Genomic DNA, 11298 nt, shown 5'->3' on the forward strand with positions numbered 1-11298 from the left:
TGTTTAGAGAAATGTGCGTTGCAAAATACGAGTAATAGCTGGGATGGGTGGTAGGTGGGAATACGAGTATTCTTTGTTGCTGGTGCACCTCTCGTTGAGGAAAAGTTCTTGATCAACTTTCGTGTTTTTCTTGGCCCGAAGTCGATTCCGGTGCAGTGGCAACTTTGTGTCTGACATTGACCAGAGTCCGTTTTTGTTGCACGAACTACTCCAAGGAACCACAGCTCATTCCCCCTCCCCCCGTTTTGACACTGGACTTGTCCCCGAACTCCTAGATTAACTGAGGCCAAACATTTGGCTCTGAAATATGCGTCTGGCTTTTGGGTGCACAATGTTTTCCTTCTGTCATGTGACTCCATTCTAGACTTGTGTGTTTAACCAGCTGACGGCACCCCCTCTGCCCCCACCTTGGCAAGGATACGACCCAAAATGAACACCAAATGAAGACCAAATCATGAATACCAACATTTGGGAACGATACAGGCAGGAATTCCGACTGGACAGTACCTAGGAATACGATTTCTTGGTTGTCTCATAGCAGATCTGTTCATTAGTAGTTTAGTTTTCGGTATCACAGGGCTCGTGGCAAGACCCGAGTTCTAGGGAACGGATAGGAGAGCGGTCTGCTAGAGAGATAATTGACTACTGCCTGTTACATACACCTTCACGAGTACATGACACCCTTGTACTCCTCAATTACCGGGTACTAAAATGGCTAACCAAAGAGTTAAACGTCCCAAATGGTACGCATTGTGTTAGTCCAGCAGTGACCAAGGGCAGGGCAGGAGCCCAAGAAGGCCGACCAGGAGGAGGCAGCACATGCTGTGTGGTCCCTTATGCCAGGAGAAACAAGAACAATCGGAGGTGGTCGAAGGGTTGTGTGCCATATGCCTGTTCCAGAGCGTTACAGAACGACAGGCAACAGAAGGCGATGGCAAAGCAAATCTGTGAATTATGTTTTGGGTTTTTGGGGGAATGAAAGTCCGTAGAGAAGTGCGAAGGAGAAGCTGCTGCCTTGATGATGGCTGAAAAGTCCGTAATTTGATTTTTCCTTTAAATTTATGATTTCTCCGCCTCTCCTTTCTTTCAGTTTCCCTTTGCGATCATTCACCGAGAAGTGAAATCCATTCAAGATATGCATTCGAATACAGTTTCGGTTCCAATGGCCAGGCGACTCAAATAGGTGTTTCCATAGCAAAGGAACAAAGCACCCTGATTGGCCAGGTCGACAGAAAGAGTCCTTGGTTAGTAACACGAGAACTCCAGCTTTTGACATACAGAAAGCACATTTGGACTGGAATTGTCACCAGACAAAGAAGAAATTTGAATGTATCAATCAACAATGTGCAATGAGAGCACTTTCCTGGAGCCACTTTCAAAATCCACCCTGGAAAAATCGTATACCAAATAAATGTACGGGCTTCACTCATCTAACTATTGTCTTTGGTTGTAACCATTTTAAATCGATAATATACAAGAAATAAACAGGTTAATTAATAATATATTACAGATAATACCAAAAATAAAAATAACATCCAGAATGTAGAGGAAACGTAATCAACGAAGACATTTTTAAGGTAAATATTTCCAAGAACAAAGGGTAAGGTCAAAGATGCGGCAAACAAACTTCAAATGGTGCCAGTCCATGGCCAAGAAATATTTTTCAGTTAAAAGGTCGTCCTACCTTGGCATCCATCACCACCAACGCCACCGACGACGACGACGACGCCGACGCCAGAACCGCCCTTCAATCATGTACGGACCTTGTTGGAACCCGCCCGCTGACAGCTCGCCCACAAATTTCATTCAATTTGCAAAAACAGAAACCGAACCACATCAAGCCGGACCGAGTTCCAGTTCCAGTTCCAGAGCCTGCCACCCCCTGGATGAGGTCAAATTGATGAACATGACCAAAGTTGGCCTGGCCTGGCCTGTTCCTTGCCCCAAAGACCACGACAAACAGAAGAGAACCGAGAGAATGTTCATGTTTTTCCAGAGTCTTCAATCAAAAAATGCGTCGGCAAAGTTTTAATGCTGGCTCCAACACCCCTGTTCCATCAGAAAATTTAAAAAAACACAAAAAACTATAGAAGGGGGGAAGTTTTTAGGCGATGAAATGAGGTAGAAGAATGGGTCGGCAGGGGCGTGGCAAGCTGCTTCCTGGCGCCCAGCTTGATAAATGATGTGTCGAAAATAAATTATTATGCCTTCGGGGAGGGGGGGAGTCCCCACAAAAGTTTTTGTTTTATACTTTTGCCACTTTGCTGTTTTATTTTGCAGTAAGATGAGGGAAAGTATCCACAAAAGTTGATGCAAGTTCATCTATTTGCATGCCTCATTTGCCATATTGATTTTGTTCTTTCTTTCTTTCTGCCTGTCGGCTCTGTCCCCACCCCAGCCCTCTCCTGGAGGGGGGATTAATGTACATTTGTTTCCATCAGATCCGGCTTAACATTTACACAGTTTTTGTCATTTTGGGGTTTGGGTTTCGATTTGTTAGGTGTGAACATTTTTTATTAAATTGAGTAAAATGTATGTTTGTGGCGAAGCCCGGGAACGTTCTCTTAAAAGGTTTTATGAATACAAGGACCTGTTGCACCATGACCATAGTTTTATCTGGCCTAATATATTATGGGAGGGGCTCTCTTTTTGATGATTTGTCGGTACAAAAATAAATACAATTGAGGTATACAAACCTTCTAAAATCTTTCCTAAATCCATTTAAAACGAGGGGGAACGTTGTGAGTTGCTGCGGACACCGCAACTCTACAGTTATACCCGATACTAAGTCAGTATGGCTCTCCTCCGGCAGACGCCGCTAATATTAAACGACACGACAAAGAGTGCGTGCGAGAGAGACAGAAAATCAGTCTGAGCGTGACGTCGGGCGCTGCGTAGCCACTGCAAATTGATTTGTTTCCTTTGGCTATAAAAATGATCTGATCTGATCCAGATTGAGCAACCAGATAGATATGGTCATTCTCTATGATTCTGCGTTTTTAGTTTTCTCGCATCTGCAATATTGTGGATGCAACAGATTTTCGTCCTTTGTGTGGGCGGAAGGGGGTGGGGCAAAGTTTTGAAATATTTTTGTAGCAGTGACATATCACAGAAGTCTGGATCCAAAACATCGTTGCTCTAGCTCTTATAGTCTTTGAGCACTAGGCGCTAATAAGGACGGACAGACAGACATGGCTCAATCGACTCGGCTATTGATGCTGATCAAGAATATATATACTTTATGGGGTCGGAAACGATTCCTTCTGGACGTTACACACATCCACTTTTACCACAAATCTAATATACCCCAATACTCATTTTGAGTATCGGGTATAATTAAACAAAAAGTCTGCAAGAGATTAAAGAAATAAACAAACAAAAACTATCCCCTAAATTATGTGTGTTTGATAAATCGAACTTAAGTTTAAAGAAGTACAACCTTAGACTTTATTAACTGACAAACTGCAATCGCGCCTCCAGTCAGAGCTCACGGCTATCAGTCAAGAGCTGTGACAAATTGATGTTCACCCATCTCTAGTTGTGTCTAATCTCTGAGAAAACAACATAGAGGTGTTAAATCTACAAAAAACTGCCGGCATATAATTTCCTATGCCTAGCTTCGCATGATCTTCAGGGATGACTATCCGAGCCCTGCGCATTGACTCTGATTCGAGACGTCGATCTTCCACCAAGTCGAATAAATCGCTTAATTCTTCGCAAAATCAAAAATCATATGGATATACATACGTATACCATATATGCGTGTATTTGTGTGTGTGTTAACTTTTCAAGATGGCGAACCAGATGGAACCAGTTCCAGATCTTTCTAGAAGCGTATTTTTATCTGTCACTGCGTCAAATAAGTATTTTGCCGGAAAAAATTAACGAAATATAAAAAAAAGAAGAAAGGAACGCACTTCTGCTGTAAAACCGATCAAAAAGTGAGTGCCAACGTACCAAGTATTTGGGTGGAACATTTTATACTGCTTCTCGTTCGTTCTTATTTGCAGAAACGCACGTGCATTTATGCAGCCACAAGATTACGCTTCAAAAAACTGCACACATTTACTTAACTTTGAAATGGATTCAATGGATTTAATGGATTCGCCGCTGCCCAATCTAAAGCCACGTATAGCATCGCCGCCCAATGTGGACCTTGAGCTGGACATATCCACGATGCTCGAGGTGAAACTTGATGAAGACCTACCCACAATGCCCGAGGTGAATGTGCTGCCCGAAGTAAAGGCTGAGCCACTCTTTCCGGCGCTGCCCGAGGTAGACTTATCCGCGATGCTCATGTTGCAGCTTGAGGACGACTTTTCCACGATGCACAATGTGAAGCAGGAGCCAGGCCCATCGGCACTGCTGCCCAAAGTCAAGTTCGAGTCACGCCTGGTAAAGCCAAAGAAGAAACTCTCTGAGGCTCTTAAGTCATGCAACGAGATCCTCATGGTGCTGTTCAGCAAGAAGCACTCGGCCTATGCCTGGCCCTTCTACGAACCGGTGGATGCACAGAATCTGGGTCTTTACGACTACTACAACATAATCAAGACGCCCATGGATCTGGGCACCGTGAAGCAGAAGTTGGACAATCGGGTGTACAAGAGTGCTTCGGCGTTCGCGGCGGATATGCGATTGATATTCTCCAACTGCTACAAGTATAATCCGGTACATCATGACATCGTGATCATGTGCGAGAAGCTTCAACTTGCCTTCGAGATGCTCTACGTAAAAGTACCCGGCGAAATACTCAGTGACTCGTCCAGCGAGGATGAGGAGGAGGTCTGCAGCGACGTGGAGAACGAGTCCAGCTCGGACGAAGAGGTCGACATCGTCTGCTCGCCCAAGTTGGAAACGTGCAACCACATGGAGGAGAAGCGTAGGCTAATGCTGGAGAACAAAACACGGGCGATCGTCAAGGACCTTCTCAGTGCCAAGCGCAGAATCATCGATAAAAACATAATCGGTCTGGAGCATGAGACGGAGAAGCTCGCCGAGGAGATCTCTGCCCTGAAGAAGCGCAAAAAGCCGGGAGAGAAAATGATTAACACGGTGCTGAACGAGTCCAGCTCGGACGAAGATATCAGCGACAAGCTGCGAATCAGCCAGTCCATGGTACAGACAGCCCTTTTTAAAGTAAACAGCCTCATGCAGAGAAATTATAAGTTGATTCAGGATAAAAGTAAATACAAGCGCGAAAAAGCGGTCAGTGCCAAGGGAAAAATCATCGACAAAAATCCAATCGATCTTGAGGAAGAGATCCGAAACCTCACCGACGAAATCTCAGCCATGCAGAACTTTGAAAAGCCGGAGAACAAAGGGATCAATGCGATCTCCGGCTGCAGCTCGGGACTCCGGCAACGGACACTGCCGCCTGGAGGCAAGAAGGCCACTATGATCAGTGGCAACGGTAAGCACGCAGATCTCATAAAAGATAATTACTACTTGTTATCATTTCTTTCCCATCTACAGAAACCGGCTGGAAGACTCCAATGCGCAGAAGGCCACGCGCCTTCAGGCCCCATGTAAGTATGGTTTATATAACCTTAAACTAGGTATCCCCCACTAAGATTCCTTTATCCTTTTTCCCCAGTTACATGCCCGAAGAAACTGCAAATCGCGGACTAATCTTATGGCGGCCTTTGAGGATACCTTGTAAAATAGGGCCACCACAGACAAGGACGGAGAGCTAGAAGAACCATCAAAGAACAAAGAACACACATTCAGCAGCAGGAACCCCCAAACAAAGGAGTAAATCTTAGTATATTCATTGCTCAGTCCAGTAGATTTTACACATTAATGATAAAGCAACCTTTATTTGTCTCTAATTTAAAGAATCAACTAACTATTGGCTCAGCAATTAGATCTCAGTTTTGCTCTGCTTTAAAAGCTGAAAACCTTAAAATATCAGCAGACAACGGCAGAAGCTATGGCAATACAACTAAAGCTTAAATTTATAAATTTACAAATAATGAGCGGTTACCGATTTAACATCAAGTCCGTATGGTTGTCCAATTGCATACCAATTTTTGTTTCAAACATTTTTCATCAATGACAGTAAAATAATCTATAAATTCTCCTCGGTTTAACCCTAGCTTTAATTCTTTGTAATAGTACCATACCTAGTACCAAAGTGCCTTCAATGGTCGCCAGATTGGACAGAAATATGAGAGCTAAAACTACAATCGACATGGAAAACAGAATTTCAATCCAGTCAATAAAATACATGATAACCCAGAGCATTTAAATTTACATTTTTATACAATTAGTTGAACATCGAAAAAATAACATAAAAATCTTTAGTCTCCCATCTTTGCCTCTGCCTAGAGAGAGAGACCCAATTCACATTTAAAGCAAATTTATTTTTGAGTAAATGGCAACGCTATTAATAAGAGATTTGTAACACAGGTTGGATCATCCATCATTAACAACTACTCGGCTGCCGTATCCTTGGGTATGTCATTTAAATTGTCACCGGATCCCTCGGCGGCGGCCACCAGCGAAGCCGTAGAGGCTGATGCCGATGGACGTAGAACAACGCTACTGTCGCTGCTCTCGCTACTCGAATCGCCCGCATTCTGGTCGTTGACTAGAGCCTCAGTCGGCGGTGGGGGCGCTTGTGTCTGGGGAGCTTGTGGCACCAAGGTGGGCACTATGCATTTACGCTTCGACGGCGGTGGTGCCACATGACCCAGACGGGCGCTAGTGATAGTTGTGCCAGCGGTTACCGTGTCGAAGGACATCAGATCGCCAAAGAAAACGTGCTGGATCACCGGGAACTTGGAGAGGATCTGAAGTGGGGTTCGGCAAGATTTAGAAAATAATACAAAAACGGTTTGCCTCTGGGGGGACTCTTACCTCTTTTTGATACATTTTCACCAGACCCATATTGATCTTAACCCACGACGGAACGTCCGTGATGCTCCACAACTGATTTGAGTGCTCCCCAAAGTGGCCAGTCTTCACCTTGCAGATGTAATCAATGCAGCTGATGAACATGTACTGATCCTTGTAGTCGTTGATTATCTGCTCCTCCACAAATTTGGCTGGATCGAATGGACTTCGGACTGCAATACAGAAAATATAAACAGGTATGAATAACCATCATTGTTGGGTCAACATTTTCGTATGCTTGCCCGAGAGTTGTGCACTGCCCCAGATGAAGGGAACAAATTGGAAATCGTCCAGCGACCAGACACCCTGACTGCCAGCTGGTTCCATGTTGTATGTCCGCTGCAACTGCCTGGCAAACTCCAAGTACCGTTTGAACAGGCGTAGCGCAGCACTGACAATGTCCTGTTCGTCCAGTATCTCGGCCTTGAACAGGGCACACAGAAAGAACATGAAGGACAGCTCGTGTCCAGTGCCATAATCGATACGCGTTGCATTCCCAAAGGCCTCCGTCAGATACTGTTGCAGTTCGTTCAAGTAGTTCTGCTTACTGGGGGGCAAGAGCTGTCCCAGCAGCTCTGGCAACTGTTCTCGCATGTCCCGAGCCCAGTCCCGGTAGGCCTTGTTGCCAAAGCGCTGCGGCTGGTCCAAGGGCGGATATTTTTCCACCAACTTCTCCAGTAGCTCGAAGATGCGCAACAATTTGCGCAGCATGTCCGACTCGTACATTGGGTCGGTGGACTTGATTCCCTGTATGGCCGAGCTGGTGCCATTGATGTAGCCAATGAGATCATGGTAGGCGCGGGAACGCAGCCACAAGCCTAGGTCCCCAATATTTTGCACTCTCTTGGCAATAGTCGGAAATATAACTGCAACAAAAAAGCATTGTCATTCCTTTTCAATACTTAGTGCTGCCCACCTACCTGCTTCATATGCACTGGCGTCTGCCATGCTTGTTTATTTGTCTTTTACTCGGTTACTCAATTTATTTTATGTGGGATGCAGCTACTTTTTATTTGTTGTTGGTTGTCGATAGGCCGGCAATCGTTATAATAGGTATATTTTGTCACTTTTATCAATCTTTTAAATTTCATTTTCAACTTTTTATAGAAATCCAATAAAAACAATTATTTAAATAAAGCCAATCAAGTAGAAAATTGATTCATTAATCGGATAAAATTATGTGGACATGGTTAAATGTTCTATATAGCTGAGAATATTCCACGGAAGATCAAAAACGAGGAATATGTAAAATAGAACTTGAATTCGTCAGTATATTGACGGTATATTTTTTTAATGAGACGGTATATTTTATAGATACATCCACGGTCACACTGAACACGTCGCAATTTAAAGAAAAACATTTATTTACATTAATCATTGTTAATATCTGAAGCTGCAGCCATGATTGAGACGTTGTACAGCCTTCCCTTCCACATACTGGTGCCGCCCAACATCAAAGTGCGGCGGTTCAGCATCCCAATGCCCTCACCGATGGCTGTGTTTAGTGTAATTTTGCTCTCGTACTTTTTGGTGACCGGCGGTGAGTGTCTCTATATAGCGTACACAAAAATGCTGCAGACATCATAGCTATAGCTCAAACATCATTTTCCAGGCATTATCTATGATGTTATAGTGGAGCCGCCCAGCGTGGGTGCCACTGTGGACGAGCACGGTCACTCACGTCCTGTGGCCTTTATGCCCTATCGAGTAAACGGACAATATATCATGGAGGGACTTGCCAGCAGCTTTCTTTTCACCGTCGGCGGCCTGGGCTTTATCATTATGGATCAGACGCATTCACCCGGCAAGACAAATCTCAATCGGCTGCTCCTCACCGCCATGGGATTCATATTTATACTGATGTCCTTCTTCACTACGTGGCTGTTTATGCGCATGAAGCTGCCCAGCTACCTGCATCCTTAGAATCTCCCAAGTTAAGCCAGGCAAACCTCTCTTAGTATTCCGTAAAGCATATATAATAGATGACCATTTCCCTGGGCAAATCGTAGAGCCATTAAAAGAGCCGCCAAAGTGCCTCTGCTGTGCTGAGGAAGCAGCAAACTATTGGCGTCCTATTGTTGGCTCTCAGTCTGCCTCGCGCTGTCCATACGTTTGGCACGTTCGCTCTCTGCCCGCAGCGCGAAAACAATTTCCATCGCATATATAATTTTAGATTCTATTTTTGTTTATAAATATAAAGAATATATACCTACATATGTATGCAACGAGAAACGAGAAAATTCGATAAAATAGTTATACCTTAAGAAAGGTTTGGACACCAAACGAACACCTAATCCCAAACATTGGAGCGATCCGAGAACCGAGTGATGTAACCACAGAAAAGTCCTCAATCGATCTTCTTGCCCCGACACGTCGTCGGTTTTTGCTGAGTCGCATTTTGTTTACGACCACAGAAACATGTCAAAAAAATGCAGCGTGCGCACGCTGAGCGACAGCGCTCTGGCCGAGCTGGCCAACCTGCTGGTGTCCACCATCAGCTATGTGCAGTACGCCCCCGATGTCCATCTAGACATCAATATTGTGATGGTCGAGCTGAATGAGTATCTGGCCCAGTCGGGTGCCACATCGAACATCTACCAGGATCTGCTGCGGGTCATACTCAGCTCGGACTATCTAGACGCCAACATGAGGTTCACCTGCCTGCAAATGCTGCTCAATTGCGGCGTCACCTTCCTTTTTACGGAGGTCTTTCCGTTCAGTTACTATGAAAAGATTCTTCAGGTAATTATTCTCCGGCATCCTGCGAGATCTTGGCTATTAGATGAATCTCCCTTTTTGCAGGTTATTGCTGCTCAGGGCGCTGGCCTGCGGGTCCTTAACATCAAAGGCATCTGGGTGAAGGAGGAGCACATGCACTACATGTACGACATAGTGAGACGCTGCAAGCAGCTGGTGAAGCTGTATGTCCCGTACATAGCCAACGATCAGTTGCTGGAGGAGATTGGCAAATGGTCAACACGCCTGCAAATTCTGGACATCTCCGGGGAGACGGACATTACAGAGATTGGCATTGATGTGCTGGCCAAAGGAGTCTGTTCGCAGTCCCTGACTGTTGTGGACGTGGGCATGCCCGGAGAGGAGAACATCTGCTACTCGGACGTTGCCCTCATTCTAGAGCACTGCCCACAGGTGGAGACGCTGTCCACATATTCGTTTGTGGGCGCCTCCCTTAAGTTCATCTTCGACAATGTCGACGACCATTTCAAGTGCCGGCTAAGGTACGTCCACGACACGGCCACGGATGAGGCCACGCTGCAGGTGATTATGCAGACGTGTCCGCGACTGGAGACCCTCTACCTGGACTCGCCCAAGACAGGTTCCCTCCGGGCCCTGCACACACGAACCCTGCGAAAACTGAAGATCAATAGGTTTGTGGTGGCTGAGTTGTTGCCCCTCCTGGAGCGGCCCATTGGCCGAAATCTGCGCCATCTGACCATGATCAAGGGCACTGGGAACTTGGAGCTGGGCAAGCTGGCACGGCTATGCCCCTCGCTGATCGATCTCGACTGCTACTTGATAGACAGTTTGTCGTACGGTCAGGCTCAGGCCAAATTCCAGCAACTGGAGGGTTTGGAAATCCTCAGCAGTGCCATTATGACGAGTTCTCTGAAAGCCTTTCTCTGCAGTTGCACGGACCTCAAGCGCATGGCCGTGGATACTGTGGACTTTACCGATGAGGATATCATCAGGTAATAGCTGATTGTTTGAGAGATTTGTTGAAATTTTAATAGTCTTCCTTTTCAGCATGTTTGTGCAGCACGACTTCAAGGTTCTGGAAGATATTTGGTTCACTTTGGCGCCAGAACTCACCGTGCAAGCTGTCGAGGTGGATATTTTAAATGCTAGGAAACGTTCCCTAAATTAAAAGCTTCTTTCCTTTTAAAGTTACTCTTGGAGAGCTGCCCGGAACTGCAATCTGTGGGGCAGTTAACGGGCTGGTCCCTGACGCCCGATGATTTGGCCCTCATTCGTGGTCTTCTTAAGAGCGGCAACTCGAGCATTGTACTAACGCCAAATGGTTTTCTTGCTTGAGTATTATTAAGACATTCCATTTTAAAGATCATCCGTGTCGAATGATCCTTAAAATGCATAAATAATAGCCTAAAAACTGTGTCATAGTTTAAAAGCTAAAATTCGATTACTCTCTCTCTTTCAGCGCCTACAATAGAAGTTGTGGTAACGCCCACCAAAGCGGATGTGGTTTTTGTAAACAAAAAAATGTGTGTTGTGTATTCTAATTTGCTTGTGATATTAATAAAATAAAGTTTGTTAAATTTTTAAATTTTATTCAGTTTGTAACGCCGTTCACAAAAATAGCCAGCCTAGGCGTGTAGTTCCGTTCTCGTGCTATCGAAATGTGACATATCGGCTAGAGATTAGCGA

At 45.1% G+C, this 11298-nt stretch overlaps 4 protein-coding genes across 5 annotated transcripts; 3 read left to right on the top strand and 1 right to left on the bottom strand.

The window, feature by feature from the left end:
- The first annotated feature begins 3795 nt into the window (after positions 1–3795).
- LOC6903011 (bromodomain testis-specific protein-like) lies at positions 3796–6252 on the top strand. Its single transcript, XM_002132697.3, has 4 exons — positions 3796–3941; positions 4011–5410; positions 5473–5525; positions 5594–6252. The coding sequence occupies exons 2-4, from the start codon at positions 4027–4029 to the stop codon at positions 5657–5659; spliced, it is 1503 nt and encodes a 500-aa protein (XP_002132733.3). The 5' UTR covers positions 3796–3941; positions 4011–4026; the 3' UTR covers positions 5660–6252.
- An 89-nt stretch (positions 6253–6341) lies between these two features.
- Positions 6342–7971, bottom strand: Ptpa (Phosphotyrosyl phosphatase activator). Its single transcript, XM_001356729.4, has 4 exons — positions 7815–7971; positions 7137–7760; positions 6859–7067; positions 6342–6791 (listed from the first exon to the last, which is right to left on the bottom strand). The coding sequence occupies exons 1-4, from the start codon at positions 7840–7842 to the stop codon at positions 6432–6434; spliced, it is 1221 nt and encodes a 406-aa protein (XP_001356765.3). The 5' UTR covers positions 7843–7971; the 3' UTR covers positions 6342–6431.
- Positions 7972–8203: 232 nt separating this feature from the next.
- On the top strand, positions 8204–9106 carry LOC6903012 (putative oligosaccharyltransferase complex subunit CG9662). The gene is made up of 2 exons (XM_002132698.3): positions 8204–8434; positions 8507–9106. Exons 1-2 carry the CDS (start codon positions 8296–8298, stop codon positions 8815–8817), a joined length of 450 nt encoding a protein of 149 aa, XP_002132734.1. The 5' UTR covers positions 8204–8295; the 3' UTR covers positions 8818–9106.
- Positions 9107–9254: 148 nt separating this feature from the next.
- Positions 9255–11202, top strand: LOC4817427 (uncharacterized). Of its 2 annotated transcripts, none has more exons than XM_001356730.4 (5): positions 9255–9636; positions 9697–10604; positions 10660–10741; positions 10801–10947; positions 11072–11202. In XM_001356730.4, the coding sequence occupies exons 1-4, from the start codon at positions 9313–9315 to the stop codon at positions 10945–10947; spliced, it is 1461 nt and encodes a 486-aa protein (XP_001356766.1). In that variant the 5' UTR covers positions 9255–9312; the 3' UTR covers positions 11072–11202. The 2 variants fall into 2 exon arrangements, with proteins under 2 accessions (XP_001356766.1, XP_015036157.1); XM_015180671.2 differs by having other exon boundaries at positions 10801–10917; positions 11072–11189.
- Positions 11203–11298: the final 96 nt, after the last annotated feature.

This window comes from Drosophila pseudoobscura, chromosome 4, assembly GCF_009870125.1.
Source record: "Drosophila pseudoobscura strain MV-25-SWS-2005 chromosome 4, UCI_Dpse_MV25, whole genome shotgun sequence".
NCBI lineage: Eukaryota > Metazoa > Arthropoda > Insecta > Diptera > Drosophilidae > Drosophila > Drosophila pseudoobscura.